At 39.3% G+C, this 20,325-nt stretch overlaps 1 protein-coding gene across 23 annotated transcripts in view; it reads right to left on the bottom strand.

Moving 5' to 3' along the window:
* cacna1c (calcium voltage-gated channel subunit alpha1 C) overlaps positions 1 to 20,325 on the bottom strand; it is a 650,264-nt gene that overhangs the window by 22,464 nt on the left and 607,475 nt on the right. For 12 of the 23 annotated variants that reach the window (XM_062981165.1, XM_062981176.1, XM_062981175.1 and 9 more), the window contains 6 exons: positions 16,190 to 16,291; positions 10,276 to 10,403; positions 8,314 to 8,448; positions 7,583 to 7,935; positions 3,109 to 3,240; positions 2,523 to 2,632 (listed from right to left, as the gene is read on the bottom strand). In XM_062981165.1, the coding sequence (XP_062837235.1) occupies positions 2,523 to 2,632; positions 3,109 to 3,240; positions 7,583 to 7,935; positions 8,314 to 8,448; positions 10,276 to 10,403; positions 16,190 to 16,291 (960 nt within the window). Of the gene's footprint in view, positions 1 to 2,522; positions 2,633 to 3,108; positions 3,241 to 4,694; positions 4,722 to 7,582; positions 7,936 to 8,313; positions 8,449 to 10,275; positions 10,404 to 16,189; positions 16,292 to 20,325 lie in introns of all 23 variants that reach the window. The other 11 variants (XM_062981179.1, XM_062981163.1, XM_062981162.1 and 8 more) reach the window with 2 other exon arrangements.

Genomic DNA, 20,325 nt, shown 5'->3' with positions numbered 1-20,325 from the left:
AAAATAAAAACATAGTAAAATATAACAATCCAGATAAAAACACAATTAAAATAAAAACATGCCAATTTCAAAGAGCAGCACTGGGACTCAATCAAAAATACCCTGTTCAGCAAAACCAATAACCAGTAGTACAATGGGCATGACCAGGCTATAAAAGGGCCAGGCGTGGGATATTGCAAGCAGCGTACCATAGGGCCAATGTATTGGGTGAAGTGCAAAGAACAAAATATCATCAAGGAACCTAGGAACTGGGCATTTATAACTAGGGACTAGATGTTCTCAAATGCTAGCTGAAACATCCAGGTTTTCAAATCCCTATGAAAGGATGATAGTGTGGAGGCTTGCATAATTTCCCTTGGAAGGGTGTTCCACAGTTGGGGGGCCACCACTGAGAAGGCCCTCTCCCTTGTCCCCACCAAGCGTGCCTGTGATGGTGGTGGGAGAGAGAGGAGGGCCTCCCTGGCAGATCTTAGAGCCCATGCCGGTTCATAGGGGGACATGCAGTCTCGAAGATAGGCAGGAGCAGAACTGTTTAGGGTTTTATAGGACATAACCTGCATTTGAATTGAAACCAGAAACTTATCAGCAGCGAATGTAGCTGGTTTAATTTAGATACTCCTATCTAGGGAATTTTGAAATTAACTTTTTGGATATCTCTTTTGGGCTGGACTGCTTTAGTTAATGTTCATATAGGGAAGGAAAGATTTTACCCCTTACAGTTTCTGAAGCCAGAATGATCCACTGTGTAATTTCTCTTATCAACAATTATTTCATCTATATGGTCATATTAAGACAATCTTTTGGGATAATCTCAATTTTAAAAATTGGGACAATCCTTTTTATGGAAGAAAAGGGGTGATTGAGATAAACAGGTTGCTTATTCATAACTGGTATTGAGTTGATATCTGTGAATACACACTAGAGCACTCGAAAGGAATAAATTATTTAGGAACAGGTGGTACTGTATACCAATAGAGCTGTTTTAAGCCCCAGAAAAAGAATCCATTTAAATTCTATCTCAAATCTATCAAGAAATAGGGGAAACAGAACAGTGGCCCACAGACTGCAAATATTCAATATATATATTCTAATCCCCCTCCAAAGGAGACACTAGAGATTACAGTAATAATTGGATCACTGCATTAATTGTACTGTTTTTAGTGCTAACCCCTTGAGTATCTTTTTAGAGAGATAAAGTAGGATAAAAATAATAATGTGCTTTGAAATGCATTTCAATTGTTTTATTAATTTTAATTATATTTTAACTCAACCCACACAGTAATTGTTTTTTAATTTTTGTATTCGTTTTGTTTTAAATGAAGACCAAAGTGTGTGGTTGTTAACCGCCTTGAGTCCCTACAGGGGGGAAAGGAGGGATATTAAATAAATAAATAAATAAATAAATAAATAAAATCTCCTATGCAAGCAAAGTGATGCTCAACATTGTACAACAAAATCTTACTTTACATGGAGCAAGAAATACCAGATGTCCAAGTTGAGAAAAGGAAGAGGCACTATGGGTAATAATGCATGTATAAGTTGGATAAAGGAGTGCACCAAAGAATTTAAGAAGAAAATTACCCTATGTTTTAAAGATCATATCAAAACCTTTGTTTATGTAGATCATAAGAAATTATGGATTTCTCTAAAAGAAATGAATATACCTTAACATTTTACTATTTTGATGTGTTAACTTATACTAAGGAAGAGAGGCTAGTATAAGCACAAAATATGGGGAAACAGTAGTTTCCAATTGGCAGAACATGTCATATGGAAATCTGGATTAGATTCAGAGGAAAAGGGTGTGAAAATTGGAGAAAGAAACACTGACAATTTAGTAGATGCAAATGATATCACATTATTTGCAAAAAATAACAAAGACTTGGGATGACTATTGAGGAACATCAAGGAAGACAAAGCAGCTTTCGATGAAGACTTTCTGACTGTCGCAATGAGCCCTGAGACTGTGAGAGACTGTTGCAGTTGTCATTTTTCAGTGCCCCAATCCGACTTGGAAGACTTTCGGTTGGGATCCTGTCTGAATTAAGAGGTAAGATTTTATTTTGTGAGAGACACTTTGTAGCTCCATCTGTCAATGCAGGATCCTAGTCATATTTTTTAAAGACCTAGGTTTATAACCTAATTACTGTTTTGGAAGTTCAGGACTATACTACTTTGACTGAAAAATCAATAGCACTAAACTACTTGCATAGTATTTTTCATACATGCCTTTCAAACTCTAAGATATTCCAACATATAAAGCAGCACTGAAAATATCTGGTTGAAAATCTGGACAGATTTAAATTTAATTGCTCATCCCAACAACTCATAGGCTCAATGAAATTGACATCACTGATGGCTTATCATTAGCAACTGATTATATGTTTCTACAACCGGACTAGTAATTCTATTTAGGCCCCAGTTCATGTGACACGAAAGAAGCAAATTAAGAAAAAGCAAAGCTTGCAAAACTTAATGGAATTTGGCAGCATATGTCTGCTGAACATGGAAAAAAGCATTACTTAGGGATAAGGAATGTAGGAGTCCACTCTTTGGAGAGTGTTGAGAGTCTTTCCATTTGTTGTCTTCAGATGGAGTTAGCTGTCTATGTTCGTCATCTTGGTATGAGAGCCTGGAATGGAATAGAATATTTTTTTTTCAAAATCTTTAGGTATGTTACAGCTGAAATCAGGCACTGCTTGTTGGCAAAGCATAGAAGTGGGTTTATTTTGTTGATAAGAGCTCACTTTGCACTGAAGGCAATCATCAACCTATTCTGAGCTGTTGTTTCCCATTTTAATGTTTCGGTAGTGCGGTTGAGAGCCACAGAGTTCCTCAGTTGGGTTGATTTGGTTCTTAGAAGTGCACTCTCTGCATTTGTGTGGCAGTCTCATTTTCATTAAGATAGGTTATGCTTGGGTTACATGCAGTGCAACCCAGTTCATCGATGAATAGAATATATTAAATTTCCATGCATAATATAAGCACAATTAGTTAATATACGCAAATCAAGGCAGACTTGGATGAAGTAAATGGTGTAATAAACAATGGTTCCTATCATATTGCAAAACTCACCAAGCTGCTTCACTAGAACAATGAAATACTTACAATTCACTAGGCAGCAGACTTGGTTCACTGCAGTACTCAGCTCCTTCATTCAGTTGCTTATCATACATTTCCTCCTCCAGAGAAGCCTCCTCCTCACAAACAATAGCCACCTGACTGTCTCTGGAACATGATCTATTAACAAAAAAAATCATGATTTACATACAGCTGTAGAAGAACATTTTTGTAGTATTTTTTAACAAATCTATATACAGTAGAGTCTCACTTATCCAACATTTGCTTATCCAACGTTCTGGATTATCCAATGGGGTCTGCCTCCTGCCCAGATCCACAGCTGTTTCTCTAGGCAACAAGGACTGAACTTTTTATGCATTTAATTTCTGACAATATTGTTACTCTAAGTTTATTTTATGCAATTCTATCTTTATTTGTAATCAGTTTGCTAGTAGCAATGTTTTGTAGTCAATGTTTTCAATACATTGCAATGTTTTGGTGCTAAATTCGTAAATACAGTAATTACTACATAACGTTACTGTGTATTGAACTGCTTTTTCTGTCAGTTTGTTGTAAAACATGATGTTTTGGTGCTTAATTTGTAAAATCATAACATAATTTGATGTTTAATAGGCTTTTCCTTAATCCCTCCTTATTATCCAACATATTCGCTTATCCAGCATTCTGCTAGCCCATTTATGTTGGATAAGTGAGACTCTACTGTATAAAAATTACACAACATTTAAATAATGAGATAGGTGTGCTGTCCACAGACCTTAATTTAGGGGTGGGGAAAGGGAATAGGAAGCATGTGCCTTTATATATCACTTTACAAAACACTCCCAAATGCTTAAAAGCAAAACTCCAAGAAGTAACAGACTTCAACAGCAGAACTTTAGAGAAACAGATCAACACAACAATTTTTTATGAAATGTCTCCTCTGTTTTGCTCCTAAATTATGTACATATTACCTTCCGACAGTTGATGATGTACCAGGATTTAAAAGTTAAGCTCCCTACAAAGATGACTGATAAAAGAATTTTTAGTAAAATTTGGTTTGATTTTGGTGCTGGGAATTAGGGTTTTGCTCTTGCTACTGAGCTCACAATTTAGTTCAGCGACTAAATTTCTGTTTAGTGAAGGAAAATATCATTTGGGGCCCTTCCACACTGCCCCTTTATCCCAGGATCTGATCCCAGATTATCTGTCTATCCCAGATTATCTGGTAGTGGGGGACTCATGTAGGGACTTAATATATTCTATTTTAAAGCAGATGATCTGGTATCAGATCCTGGGATAAAGGGCAGTGTGGAAGGGCCCTAGGATAATGAGTTGGTGAATTAAACCAAAAAGCCTGAGGTAACTTTGGCAGTTCAACCCAATTTCTATTAAAACATGTTTTATTGCTTTAATGAAGCTAGTCTGTTATCAGTATTTGATGAAAAACACATTCACAACACTTTGGCAATTGTGAATTAATGGGGAATAGATATATGAAAATATATTGTTCTGCTGTCACTATCAGAAAATTGGTCTTGGACACATTAACCCTGGAATGAATATTTTAAATTCAACATCCATCTATGCATTAACTTCTATGGCAGAACAACTAGAAGAAGGAGGTAAGCACCTACCGCCCCACTGTTTCATAATAGCATGTTCTAATTCATCAGGGAAGCATTGGGGAGAAAAGATGTCAGAATTAGGAAAATAAATGGAAAGGGAGTTAGAAAATAGATTCCAATGCATTTTGATTTTGCAGTTAAAATCAAAGAAATGGAACAATACTGTAATATCTTTGTTATCTCTCAAGAAACATTATAAAAGATAAGAGCTATGCTGGATCAGACTAAAGCTCTATCTAGTCCGACATTCTGGCCAACGGTCAGAATAGGAACGTAATTACAGCTTCACTCTCGTTTCCTGGAAATGAAAGACAAGAGCATTCTGCCTCTGATATTAGTGAGGATAATATAATCATTTTAACTAGAGGTTACTGGTAACCTTAACCTCAATGTACAATATTTATCCAATCCCGGTTTAAAGCTGTCCAAGCTGGCAGTTATAGTACAATATCTGGTGACAGTGCATTTCAGAGTATAAATATGCTACACTGTATGAAGTAGTTTATCTGCAGTAGTGTCAGTGGACAGTTGTGTTTTGCCAAAACTGACAGTCATATTATTTGATGTATTAATATATAGAGTTATGCTAACGTCACTGCAAATATAGTTATTCTTGTATTATAAATGAATAAAGACAATACTATAGTTGAAAGTTGGACAACAGTGAGGGAGTGTCTTAAGACCCAAAATGATGTTAAATTGATTCCTAATTATCAGTAATATGTGTATTTTCCGGGTTGCACGACCATGTTCCAAAAGCATTCTCTCCTGGTGTTTTGCCCACATCTATGGCAAGCATCCTCAGAGGTTGTGACAACCTCTATTTTTCGTTATTGCCAGAGTCACTGGTGAATTGAGGCTTTGCTTGTGCTGGACCTGGATGTTGCAATGTGCTGATTGAGGGCCAATAAAATGAAGCTGAATGTAGACATTCTGTGGATTAATAGTTTGTACTGGTGACATCCCCCAAACCTCCTTATGACCCTCCGTCCAGCATCTTCATATAGACATTGAACAGCATGGGTGATGTAACCCTTTGGCCATGCATAGTGCTCATGGGGCTGAACAGGAATACCCAAATGTGACTGTCTGGAACCAGTCCCACAGTTTGGGGCACAAACACTGCAACACAGTGCCTCCTGATGAAGATAGTTTGGCAATGAATCAGTCCCTATGATATTGTAAGCTGCTGAGATATCCAGGGAAATAAACAGGATAGCTCCCCCCCCCCCACTTCCTGGCCATCTTTTACCTGGACTAGGCTATAAGTCAAAGCAACTAAGGCTGTTTCAGTGACATTGCGTGGTCTGAAACCAGATTGCATTAAGATAATCTGTTTCCTATTAGAATGCTTGAAATTGCCCAACCACTTCATGGTCAAGCACTTTGACTAAGTTGTGCATTTTCCAGGCTGTATGGCCATGTTCCAGAAGCATTCTCTCCTGACGTTTCATCCACATCTACAACAACAACAAACTCGACTCAGAGTGGTTTACACATAATAAAAACATTAAATACATATATATCATACAAAATACAAGAAACCAATATAACAGAAATTAACAAAAACATATTTAAAATTCCAACATTTTAAAACAGTATAATACTTTAATAAAAGCAATTGCAATCGCTCCCTTGGGTGATTCTACAGCCAATGGGTATAATATATAAATTCAACAAGATGGCAATATGGGCCAGAGTACCTCACAACCTCTGAGGATACCTGCCATAGATGTGGGAGAAATGTCAGGAGAGAATACTTCTGGAACATGGCCATACAGCCCTGAAAATGCACAACAACCTAGTGATTCTGGCCTTGAAAGCCTTTGACTAAGAGGGGGCTACAAGGAATAGGGCATGAGTTCTCACATACCTCTGGGTCTGTGGAATTCCTCTTCAGGAGAGCATGCATCACTGCCTTTTTAAAGGCAGAAAGGATATGATCCTGATATAGACTATATCAAGGGGACCCAATGCATCCATCTCTATAGATTTTAGTAGCTGAGATGTACAAAAGTTGAACTATGCAGTGATTTTGGGAAAGATGCCTAAATGAAGCCTCCAAACTTTGCAAAAAGTATTTCTCAAATTCTGAGGGAGTCTGAACAACCTTTCTTTAAGCAAAATCACAGCATGCAACCTAAGATTCAGCTCCTTGCCTCTCTTATGCCTTGTCCCAATAAACTTCTTACTGCTTAGATAACAACCTGTTGAGAAGCACAACAAAGATACAACACTGAGGCAGAGTAAGATATTTTGGGTGGCCTTATTGGCTGACCATAGAGTCTGCTTGAGTGTTAAGATCTACCAAGGAGAGTTTTCTCTTAGTCCCATCACAGTCACATTTGGTGAAGACAGAAGATCTTCTGGAATTTCCTCCCACAAATGCTGAATGGCCTTTTCTCTAGTTCTCTTTTTGCCCGCAGGTGAAGACTTCTTTACTTAGGAAGGCTTTTGGATTTTAAATAATTGTAGAAGGGTCTTTTAATTGAGGTTGCTGTGTGTTTTTATTAGGCTTTAAATGCATTTTAAATTGTTCTAAGTCAGTGTTTTAATGGGACTGTTGTTTAATATTTCTTTTAAAATTATTGCTAGGCTTCTGTTTTAATCTAAGTTGTAAAATGCCTTGATTCCCATGTCAGAAAAATGTGGAATAATAAGTACATTTTTAGTATTTTAACTTCAAGCAAGCTACCATTCTGTTCCAAGGGAACATGCACAGAGACTTGGTGTGTGGTAAGGTTACTAATTTTTTAAATATGAACTTGGGCAAGCTGTTGGATTGCTGCTCCCATAATCCAGTGTTTCTACACTTTGTATATTTGGTCTATAGAGACTCACGTAATTTCAGTCCCATATCAATGGCAAATAACAGAAGTACTGCTAATAGTCTTTACCGTCTACAGCCAAGTTTCCAAGAAGCATCATGAATTCTTGCTGCAGGTGACAAAGGCGTATTGTGGCCTTCCACAGTGCTGACAGTGCTGGGGTAGTTTGGTGGACTGGAAAAGCGGCTCAGAGCAGTGTTGTTGGCATTGTTGATGTTAGCATTGGAGCCTGATGATGAATAGCTGCTTGGGGTGAAGGTAGAATCCACAAGCTTTTCATGGGATGGAGATTCTATGTCTCCCTGATTGTTGCCAGATTTGTTGATGTGCAAAGGACGCTGAGTAGTGAAGGTTTGGGGGAATGAACTTCTGCCATCACTTTGGTAATAGCTAACATGATTTCCAAACAAGCCACCAGCTCTCTGTGAGGAGGCAAAACACAAAGCAAATCCACATTTTAGTTAATAGATTGAAGAGTGCTTCAATTTTTTCTGCATAAATTACAGTACAGTTTGAAATAAAGTATGGATACACTTTGTACAAATATTTGTGTTAGGATTCTAGGGTTCATACTTTTTGAATGACTGGCTGGATGAGAGAGCACATTTATATAAACTTTGAGAAAGTTCAACTATTTTTTCACTAGCATACTGCCCAATGGGATTCTAGATGATAAGTTCTCCCATAAATCCTCCTCATTGGCTGTACTGGCTAGGGCTCATGGTATATATAGCCCAACAATACTTCTAAAGCTACAGATGCCTAACTATGTGGATTGAGGCAACATAAAAAGCACTCACTCTGAAGATGTCATCTTCAGAGGCAGCTGAAACAGCTTCTTTCATGGCCTTGTCTAATTCCTCTTCTGCTGTTAAATCTCCAGAGATTGCCCTTCGAATTTCTGGTCCAATGTCATGTAATGTTCGCAAACCAGCCTGAAAAAATATATAATTTAACCACAGTAGTAGATAAGAGAAATAAAAGTGGCACTTGAGGAAAAAAGTTAATTGAGCAAGGCTCTTAGAAGCTGCTGCCATTAGTAAAACGTAGCAAAAATGATTACGTAGACAGGTCATTTGGATCCCAGGAACATAACAAAATAAAACTGGGAATGGATGGAAAAGTATTTTGTAATGCTAAGCTGTTTTATTCATGCTATAGTCCTGTAAATGGTTTTTACTTTGTTGCTGTTCTGAGTTCTGAACACTGTATAATCCTAAAGCAGTAATTTCCCTTTATCTGGAATATAAATAGTACAATCCTAAGACATTTATAAATGCTTTAACACTATTGATTAAAATGGAATTTAAGAATTTTTTTCTACGTGATTCAGTTATCTGCCCTTATCTGGGAACAGTATGTTTGCATTCAAATATAAAAGTCACAAACTTAGGCTGTTGGGGGGGAATACAAAAGTATTATTGGTGGAGCTATTATTGTGCACTTACAGCAGAATCACATGCAGATCTACTCTGTAACAAGTTCCAGTGAATTGAAAGGTGTTTGCGCCACATAGGCATGCATATGAAATGTCAGCCTGAAATATACCAGTATCTTTGGAGAAGTCTAAAATAATACGATAATAGACTCTCTAAAGTGCTATTAAATCTTTTGGCCCATTGATATTCCAGATTAGCATAGCTTTGTCTTTGAATGATCACAGAGATTAATCAAATACTTTAAGAACTTCAAGAAAAAAAAGTCAGAGATTCTCACTGACAATAGAATATAGGCAAGGCCAAATATTAGACTTCTACTTATAGAACAGAAAATTCAGCCAAAGCAGGAGATGTATTTGCCTCTTTCTACTTCATCTTCCTGTGTATGCCCAAAACAGGTTTGGGTGTCTGGAATGTCTCCCAATGGGAGATTTCAGTATATGATGTTTTCTGCTGTATCATCATCATCATTATCAGCAGCAGCAGCAGCAGCAGCTTTATTTTAATCCCGCTTTTCTCACCTTGCAGGGGACTCAGAGCGTTGAACAAACGGCAATATTCAATGCCGTACACACAATATAAAATACAATACATCAATATAATAAACAATTAAAACATATAAATATCATAAAACCATTAAAACAATATCTAGTCCTGAGGTCATCATTGCATGCTACATTGTGTTGATTTATATTGCAGAATTGCTGCCATACTACACAAACTAAGAGACTGCCCACAGCTGAAAAAAGCCTCATTTTTCTTTAAGAAAAAAAAAACACTTTAAAACATGTGGCTTCTTTTTACATTGTTATTTCAATACTTAATTTTGGTCATCTGGTAGTCATTTCAGTAATGTGGTGCTTGGGGAATTTTAAAAAAGAATGAGAGCATGCCTGTTCACTCTAACCTGTTGCAAAAAAGTGTTCTGATGTGGTCTGATTAGTTTGAATTCAAAGGGGGACTGGGGGCCCTTCCACACAGCCCTATATCCCAGAATATCAAGGCAGAAAATCCCACAATATCTGCTTTGAACTGGGTTATCTGAGTCCATACTCAGATAATGTGGGATTTTCTGCCTTGATATTCAGGGAATAAGGGCTGTGTGGAAGGGCCCTGGGAATCATGAGGAGGAGCTAGCAACTGAATGGTTTTTTTATGGAAGTCCCTCTTTTATTTTACAATTAGAAAATCTGTGGCCTAGAGCCTTGGTAAGAAAGACAATGGAAATTGTTTATCGTCAATGTCATAATATTAAGCAATATACCAACAGCCCACTTTCTATTTTAATGCTTACAGATTTCAGTATATATGCTGATTTCTTACCTGAAGAGATAGAGCATTCCGTTGTGAAGGTTTACCAACAAGGCCTTGTTCTTTGCGTTTCTTAAATTTCCGGAAATACTCTTGAATCAGGAATGTGGCATAGAACTTTCCAACAGTTACTTCATCATCTAGACAGAAGATTTTAAAAAAATCCCAGTAAACTGATAGTGTTTGTCAGTTTTATTTATTGCTTTTTCTATGTATTATATTGACTAGCTTAGGTACCCAGTGATGCCTGAGAACGGTCTTTGCTAAGGATAATTACAAGAATTATCCCCCCCTAACCCTGCCAGTATCCCCTCCCCAATTTATTAAACATTTACTAGGAGAGTGGGGGGACAAGGGAAGGAAAAGGAAAAAATTGGGATAATAGATTAGTTATTGGTTAGTTGCATCTTTACAAATGTCTAGTATGTCACAAGAAGAAAACAAAGAGGGTGAGGGTTGTTGAGGTATGGGGAGTTCTTTTACAAAATTATCATGGTTACAACTAAGTCTTTGTCTCTATTTCTTTAACACATATTTCAAAAAAAAATTGAGGATTCTAACAATTTTAATTTTATGTCCATTGATTGCATCTTCTTATGTCTTTTCACATTGTCTCCTGGTCTTCATATATTCTTTTCCTGTTCTTCTTCAATGGAAATTGATCTTAATTTTTCATAATAGATTATTTCACATTAAATCTTTTCTTAAATTATTTATTATTAATATCTACAAATAAAGTTCTACAGTTTTCATTTACATTGTTAGTAGGTTAATATATATTTATATTTTATCATTACCATGCTGTCTCTCTTTCTGCATTACATCAAATATGTTTTCCATCTACAACTTTTGGGTTCAAAAAATCTTTTAATTTAACCATAATCCCTCAGTATGATAATATTCTTATAGTCCATTTTTAAGAACTTTCCCTGATAACCTCTGAAGGCCAGATCTTTCAAACTTCTCTTTCTCAAGGTTTTGTTCACACTAGCCCATCTAGCCTTCTTTTATATCAATCTCTCTCTCTATATATATATACATATATATACATACATAACCACATTCTCATATATATATATGTGTGTGTGTGTGTGTGTGTTTCTATAAATTCTGTATAATTGATATTGTGCAATATTTCTATTATAGTTTTTTAACAATTGACCCATCAGATAGCATTCATCTCTGAAGTTTTAACATACAAAATACTGAAGATAATCATATATTATTTATTTTATTTTTATTTATCTAATACTGTAGTGGTAATCTTCTTTTGGTTTTTCACAAGGTCTATAAAAGATTTCCATTCTTCTTGTGGATTCTGCAAATTAGTTTGATGTAGGGCTAAAGTTAATTTGTCCATCTCTGCCATTTCAAAGACTTTTGTAATCCAGTTCTCTCCTGTTGGAGTAGTTTGTTGTTTCCACAATTTTGCATATTCAATTCTTGCTGCTGTTGTAATGTAGAGAAAGGTTCTTTCTTGGTGTTTTGGTATTTGCTTATCTAATAACCCTAATAAAAATGTTTCTGGTTTCTGGTTTTGTTTTTTAATATAGTTTCAATTTCATTATGAATTTTTATCCAGAATTTTTTAGTCTTTGGCAGCTCCACCACATGTGGTATTTTTTTTTTTACTTTTGGTGGTTTGTCTGCCCATGTATTGTTGTTTTTAATTCAGTGTATCTGGAAACCGGGGAGGCAATAAAAGTTGGCAGAGCAGAGGGAGATATGCTGATGGCAGGGTAACATACCCTTATAGAGGAAGGAGAGAAAGGTGTTTAGTACCTATCCCACCTTCTAGTTACTCTACCAGCCTGAGGAATTTGGAGAGTGAGCCAGACCATGCACAAAACCTCACCTTTCTATTAAGTAATGGCAAGTCAGCTAAGAATAAGACACACATAATCTATGATCTCTTCAAGGATGAAGGGGCTGACCTGACATGCTTCACTGAAACCTGGCTGGGAGATGATAGTGCTCCAATCTGGACCCAAGTTCTCCCAGCTGGGTACTGTGTCAGTGATCAGGTGAGGGCAAGTGGGTGAGGGTGGGGTAGCTGTGGTCTATAAACACTGTCTTAACCTGAGTGTCTATTAGGGAGCTCAATCACATTGAGTGTGTGTACCTGAGTCTGAAAACCAGGGATACACTGAGGATTCTGTTAGCGTACCATCCACCCCGCTGCCTAACAGACTCCCTGGCTGAGCTCACGGGACTGGTCTCAGAGTTGTTGTTGGAATCATCCAGACTTTTGCTTCTGGGCAACTTCAACATACCACTGGAGGCAAGTTTGTCAGGTGCAGCTCGGGAGTATTATGACAGATATGGGCTTATCCCAACTGGTTTTCAGATCGATGCATTCAGCAGGTCATACTCTTTATGTGATTTTCAGTTTGGAACATACAGATCTGCGAGCAGAGGTCATCAATAGATCATTTCCTGGTTAGGGCTAGTATCACAGCTACAACTTACCCTTGCAAGGGTGGAGGACCTATTAAAATGGTCCGCCCTCGAAAGCTAATGGATCCTTTGAGATTCTAGGAGGCCTTAGAGGGTTCTATGGCTGGCATCACTGAAAATCTTGTTGAATCCATGGTCAATATGTGGAATCAAAATCTAACCAGGACTACTGGCACAATCACTCCCAAATGTCCTCTCTGACTTGTTACAAATCAGGCTCCCTGGTATACAGAGAACCTCAGAGGAACGAAATGGGAAGGATGATGACTAGAGTGCAGATGGCGGAAAACTCAACTTTTATGTGAGAAGACACGGTATAGAGGGTATCTCCACTCCTATAAGGTGGCAATACATGAGCGAAGAAAAGGTTTCTTCTCTGTACGCATTGCATCTGTGGATTCTTGACCAGCTGACCTGTTCAGAGTAGTGAGAGGCTTAACCCAGGTGCCCTCACCTCCGAATTCATTATTAGAATCTTCAGTAGCTCACTGTGATGCTTTTAAAAACCACTTCACAGATAAAATATCTCACATAGAGCCGACTTAGACAAGGTCATTGGAGCAGAAGACAACGAGGTGTCCAGCTATTCTGTGAGTGGGATAACACTGGATCAGTTTCAATTGGTGAATACTGTTGATGCTGACAAGCTGCTGGGGCAAACTAGGAGGACAACTTGTTTTCTTAATCCCTGTCCCTCTTGGCTGGTTGTCTAGAAGGAGATGCAGTTTGATCTCAAATACAACAAATTATTAACACATTTTTCAGAGAGGGAATTTTCCATTTTGCTTAAAAGAAGCAGTAGTTAGACCACAGCTGAAAAAGTTCTCCCTGGATCCCCTGGACCTTAATAACTATAAACCAGTGACTAACCTCCTTTTTGTGGGCAAGGTGATTGAGTTGCTCTTGAACTTCAGCTTCAGGCTGTCTTAGATGACACATACTTCCTTGACCCATTTCAAATCAGCTTCAGAGCAGGCTACGGGGTTGGCTGCTATGGCCGCCTTAGCGGATGATCTCCATCTCAACACTGACAGGGAGAGTGTGTCCCTGTTGGTGCTTCTAGACCTCTTAGTGGTTTTTGATAACATCGACTATGGTATCCTTCTGGAATGCCGGGGGAGGGAGTATCGGAGGCACTGTGTTGCAGTGGTTCTGGTCATATCTCTCAGGCAGGTTCCACATTTTGGCACTTAGGGATAGCTGCTCCTCAAAAAAAGAGCTGCTATGTGCTATCACACATGGTGTCATTCTATCCCTAATGCTTTTTAATATTTTCATGAAACGGCACTGGACAGGGTGTCATCAGTATGCTGATGACACCCAAATATATTTATCCATGCCTTCAAAAACAGCTTTAGCTAAGGATAACATGTCTCTTCTGAATGAATGCCTGGAGGAGGTAATGGGCTGAATGAGAAAACGAATCCAGACAAAACAGAGGTGCTTGCCATCAAAGGTCCTAATCTGGGGATGGAGGTGTGTAAACCAGCCCTGGATGGAGTTACACTTCCCATGAAAGATTGTGTTTGCAGCTTGGGAGAGCTCCTGGATCTGTCTTTCCAAATGTCAGCCCAGGTAGATGTGACAGTCAGGAGTGCTTACTATCAGTTTCAGCTGATCCGCCAGCTGTGCCCCTTCCTAGATTTGGAGGATCTGCATGCATTGGTAACCTCAAGGTTGGACTTCTGCAACACGCTCTACATTGGGCTACCATTGTATCAAGTTCGGAAATTCCAGCTGGTTCAAAATACGGCAGATAGACTGGTTATGGGAACATCCAGGAGTGAGCATATCACTCCACTGGCTGTCAATTAGTTTCTGGGCAAATCACAAGGTATTGGTTTTGACTTTTAAAGCCCTACATGGTTTGGGTTCAGGTTACCTACAGGATCGCCTTCTCCCATACGATCTGCAATATTTCATTTTTTTCCCCATTTGGTATGTTAGCAACATTGAAGCTTGGAATCTTAGTTGTTTCAGTTCTTGTAGTATTTTTGCATTTGATGCGTACTTTTTACTTTCCTTTTCTTTTTCTTTAATCACTTCTTGTAGTTGATTAATCTTTTCTCAATTTTGTTTGCTTTCTTGTATATTTAATTGTATTAATTTTTCTATTAGATATGCTTTTAGTGTGTCCCAAGTTATATTTAGAGATATTCCTTCTGTCTCATTTATCTTGAAGAATTCTTTAATTTCTTCTTTTATTTTTGGATATTTTCAGGATTTTAAAGTAAATAATCATTAAATTTCCAAGTTGAGAATCTTTTTGGTATTTTAATATCAACTGAAATTGGGGCATGGTCTGATAATATCTTTGGGTGTATTTCCATTTTTTTTATTCCCAACTAATTGTTTGAAGTCCATATCATGTCAATTCTAGGTAAGCTTTGTGTCTGTTCAAGAAAAAGGTATAATTTTTTTCATCTTTATTCAGTTTCCACCTTACATCTTTAATTCCATATTCTTCATGTATCTGCCAAAAGGGTTTTGAAAGTTTGCCAGTTCGTTTTCATATCTTTTTAGATTTTTGATCCATGGTTGAATCCACAACGGCATTGAAGTCACCAAGCATTAGTAAATCTGAAAATTCTATTTCTTTCAATATTCATAATTGGTGGGAGTCATGGGTCATTTTGATGCATGTTGATGCCAGGTGAACTATAATCCTCAAAATCCAAGGTCAACCCCCCAAACCCCTACGGTATTTACTGTTGGGTATGGGGGGAGGGGTCCTGTGCGTCAGGTTTGGCCGAGATCCATAGTTTATTCATTATATGCTTGGGTTAGGGATTTTATAAGGACAAACATTAAAATGTTCTTTGTTTGGTTTTGGACTTTATGTATGTTCCTATTAGAAAGTTGATAAGGATATAAGTAAACTACAACTCCCATCATTCTGTCATTGCCCCCCAACCCCTCCAGTGTTTAAAGTTGGTCACAGTGGGTATGTTTGCTTTGGTCCTGATTCATTGCTGGTGGGGTTTAAAGTGCTCTTTGATTATGGGTGAACTATATCCCCCATCATCCTGTCATTGCCCCAAAACCATACCAGTCGTTAAAGTTGGTAATGACAAGTCTGTGTGCTAAGTTTGGTCCAGGTCCTTTGTTGGTGGAGGTCACAGGCCTTTCTGGATGGAAACCCCATCATGCAGGGCCAATTCCTCTCAAACCTCTATAGTATTTTCTGTTGGTCATGGGGCATCTGTGTGCCAGGTTTGGTCCAGATCTGTTGTTGAAGGGAGTCACAGGGCTCTCTGATGTGAGAGCCATCTTGGAAATTGCATAAATACAAACATATTTTCATTTTTATTATATAGATATTGATACAGATAATTGCCCAGTAAGCCATCTGGTCATAAAATCTAGTTTCCAGTTTTCTGTCCAGGGGTAACTGCAATTGTGTACTCTAATTTACACATAGGGATTAACAGTATTATTAAATAGGGAGATGAAAGAAAGCTGTACTCACCACCTGCTGGGGGCACAACCTGATCCAACAGTTTCATGCTAGTTCGCTTCCAGATTTTCTTAATAATTGCACGCAGCTCTTCATTGGCTTGCTCCAAGTTACCTACAGGAGAAAGTAAACTGATTAAATGTGCAATAGATGGGAACCCTATGGATCTATAATTGTTTCAAAAACCATGCTCAAAGAGTCATCATCAAATGGCTGCCTCAGGATGGTATCCAAGAGCCATTAGTCTTCAACATTTTTATCAATTACTTTGATGATGAGACAGCAGAAACCTTATCAAGTTTACATATGACACAAAATTAGAAGGGGTGATTGTCATATTGGAAAAAATATGAATATAGTTAAAAACATAGATAAACTAGAAAATTGGACAAAAACAATACAATGAGGGTCAACAGGCACAAATGGAAAATTCTACATTAAGGCCTAAAAACCAGGTATAAGGTGAAAGATACATGTAAAAAGGACTGTTGGATTATTGTTGATCATAAGTTGAACTTGAGTCAGCAGTATGATGCTGCAGCAAAGATTAATACTATTTTTGTCTGCATTCATAACATAGTTTCCAAGTTGGGGGAAGTAATAGTCCTGTATTCTACACTGGTCAGGCCTTATCTGGAGTACTGTGTCAAGTTCTGGATGTTTAATTTTGAAGATATAGACAAGTTGGGGCAAGTTCAGATAATGGCTAGAAAGATGATAAGAGGTATAGAGAGCAAAGGATTGAAGAGGCTGGACATGTTTAGCTTGGTGAAGAGAAGACTGCCATTATTCCACTCTTTAAATGCCTCAAAACTGTTATTTGGAGGAGGGAACATAGGGAGGATAGGATTAGGTCTTCTGGTTTGAAGTAATCGAGGGTAGATTATAACTGAATATTAGGAAGGACTTCTTGACAGTAAAAGTAGTTTGATAGTGGAATCAACTGCTTAGAGAGGTTGTGTAAACGGAATCCTAAAATATATATGTTGGATAAATTTATTTACTGTATTGAAACACATAAGTAGTATTCCTAGGCTAATGGAAAGATTGTGTGTCAAAAATCAAGACATTAGAAGAAAGTTTCCCAAACTACATGTCGCAACACTTCAGTGCAGGAGTTTGAAACTTCTTCACCTACGGAGCCCTTTATGGAGGTAAGGTTCCTTGTGGAGGCCCAATAAATGTTTATACATTATATATAGTTTATATTTATCAGGCATGGGAAAACTTATAGACATAGGGGCTGCATTGCATTTTAGAATTATACAGATGGGCTGGGCCAGAGGCAGATGGACGGAGAGTATTTGTGTAAACTAACTGAAAAAAACCATAAATAAATTCCTGTGCACACTGAACATATCGCGTTTGTAGCAAAAAAAGAAAGAAAGAAAGAAAGAAAGAAAGAAGGAAAGAAAGAACAATACAATGTTTAAAATGAAGAACAATTTTAACCAACATAAACTTAATAGTACAGTATTCCCTCGCTAATCTGCGGTTTGGGTTCCGCAGATTCGCTGTATCGCGGATTTTTCCATCTGGCCCGCCCTCCCTTTGCAGGCACAAAAAGGCCCAGTTTGAGTCACGTGACCCAGCCCGCGCTTCCTCCTCAGCCGCCTGCAGGCAGCGCCAGTAGGCCCTGCCTGCACCTCATCGCCCCAGGAACAACAAGGAAGACAGAACAGTATGTTTAAAGAAGAAAAGAGGGAGGGAGGCTATTGAAATAAATATAGTGCCGCTATATCACGGTTTTCCACTTTTCACGGGCAGGCCTGGAACCTAATCCCCGCTAAAAGTGAGGGGACACTGTATTTCAATGTAAGATCCCAGGGGCCAACCTCCTTCTACCATGCAGTAAAATCACAAATCAAAGCAACCCCAACAAATGGCCATCTGGCCTTTGTAATAATAATATAGTAAAGCCCCGCTAATTCGGGCCCCGCTTATCCAAGCATCCGTGCTATCCGAGCCAAATTCCTCCCCCCCCCCCCCACTCACCCTGCCAGATCCCGGTGTTGCTGGAACCCAGCCGGGTGACTGAGCGAGGGACATAGGGCGGGCTTACTCGCTCGCTCCTTTGCTACACGCTGGTGCTGCCGGCCCCAGCGTGGCGAAGGAGCCAAGGCACGGGCGGGTGAGTGAACGAGGAGGGCGGCAAAGGCCCTCCCCCGTTCACCCGCTCGCTGGCTCACTCCTTCGCCACTCTGGGTGCTGGTGCTGCCGGCCCCGGCGTGGTGAAAGAGTCGAGGCATGGGCCGGTGGGTGCAGGAGGAGGGCCACAAAGGCCCTCCCTGTTCACCCGCTGGCTGGCTGGTTCCTTCGCCAGGCCAGGCGCAGGTGCTGCCAGCTCCGATGTGGCAAAGGAGCTGAGCCATGGGCGGGCGGGTGAAGGAGGAGGGCCGCGAAAGCCCTCCCCATTCACCTGCTCGCTGGCTGGCGAGACTTAGCAGCAAAGAAGCAGCAATCATCGGAAAAGCAAGCAAGGATCACAGATTTTTTTAAATCTTCACAAGACTGAGCTTTTTACGGATTTAACTTCCAACAATGTTGTTACTGTAAGTTCATTTTATGCAATTCTATCTTTATTTGTAGTCAATGTTTTTAAAGTTAATGTTTTAAATAAATTGCGATGTTTTGGTGCTAAATTCATTAATACAGTAATTACTATGTAACGTTACCATTTATTGAACTGCTTTTTCTGTAGATTTGTTATAACATTTGTTATAAAACATGATGTTTTGGTGCTAAATTAATAAATACAGTGATTACTACATAACATTACCATGTATTGAACTGCTTTTTCTGTGGATTTGTTGCAAAACATGATGTTTTGGTGCTTAATTTGTAAAATCATAACGAAATGTGACATTTAATAGGCTTTTCCGTAACCCCTCCTTATTATACAAGATATTTGCTTATCCAAGCTTCTGCCAGCCCGTTTAGCTTGGATAAGTGAGACTCTACTGTAATAATAATAATAATAATAATAATAATAATAATAATTCTTCAATGTAGGAAAGGGGTTCTGGAAGCAAGAAAGGCATGGAGGAAAGGGTTGGCATGGTGAGGAAGGGAAGCAAGGGAAGGGAGGGAGGGAGGAAGGAAACGGAAGGAGATGGGAGGAAAGGACAGGGAACAAGGGGAAGGGAAAGAAGCCCTTCGCACCTGGGGTTGCCAACCCTAGCATGTTAAATAACTTTATTTATAACTTTCAGCATGTTTCAGCGCTCGATGGCGATGGTGGCAGGAGGGTCCAAGCACTGCGTCTTCACTGGGTCCTGGGTGGGCAGGGATCTACTCTCCCCAGAAAGGGACCTGTGGTCAGCCCTTGCCTACCTCCCAAGGGGCCTGGAGACTGCTGGCGCGGCACCCGCACCCCTGGCCTATGCTCTACAGGACCCTCGCTGCCGCCACCAAATTGCTCTTTGCAGAGAGCCCTGCTGATGCCACCGCCCCACCCTTCTCGACCCCCCACCCCCTTCCGCTGCTGCCACCAATTGACCTCTGCCCTTCTTTGCCGTCCCACTTTCTGTGGCAGCACTTCAGCAGCAGTGCTTCTTGTGCTTCCAATTGGTGCCTCCTTCCCCACCTCCTTGTCCACCACCGCAAGCTTGAAGGGTGTGGAGGAGGAGGAGGAGAGGGAGAAGGAAGAAAGGCTGGGGTGGGCACAATTTGAGAACTGTTCTCACTGCCAAGGCAGCAGAAGAACTAAGCGTGTGGTAAGCATGCTGGCAGGGTGCTCTTCCCTTTTTTCTTTTTCTTCGCACCTCTTCCCCTTCCCCTCCCAACTGCAATGCCCTTGGACTGCCTCTCTTTCCTCAATGCTGACAGGGAGTCCACCAAGTCCCTCTACTTCAGTGAGTTTTTCTCCTCCTCTTTCCCTCCACTTTTCTTTTCCCACTCCTCAAAACCAACAGATTTCATGGGATGGTTACTCATTGTCAAGGAAGGAATATGAGAGAAAAGAAGAAAAAGGCCAGTTTCAGGCCTCTTCCTCACAAGCCCTCCCAGATAGGATCACTGTTTAGTTATATAGCATCATTGCCAAGAGAAAGGGCAATCAAACATATATCTGCATCTCTTAGGCTCTCAGTAAGGAGGAAAGAGGGGAGGGAGAAACTTTTTGGCATCACTGCCAAATTTCTGGGATT

This window comes from Anolis carolinensis, chromosome 5 (assembly GCF_035594765.1).
Source record: "Anolis carolinensis isolate JA03-04 chromosome 5, rAnoCar3.1.pri, whole genome shotgun sequence".
Lineage (NCBI taxonomy): Eukaryota > Metazoa > Chordata > Lepidosauria > Squamata > Dactyloidae > Anolis > Anolis carolinensis.
The sequence above is the reverse complement of the archived record's forward strand: the minus strand, read 5'-3'. Positions and strand labels throughout refer to the sequence as shown.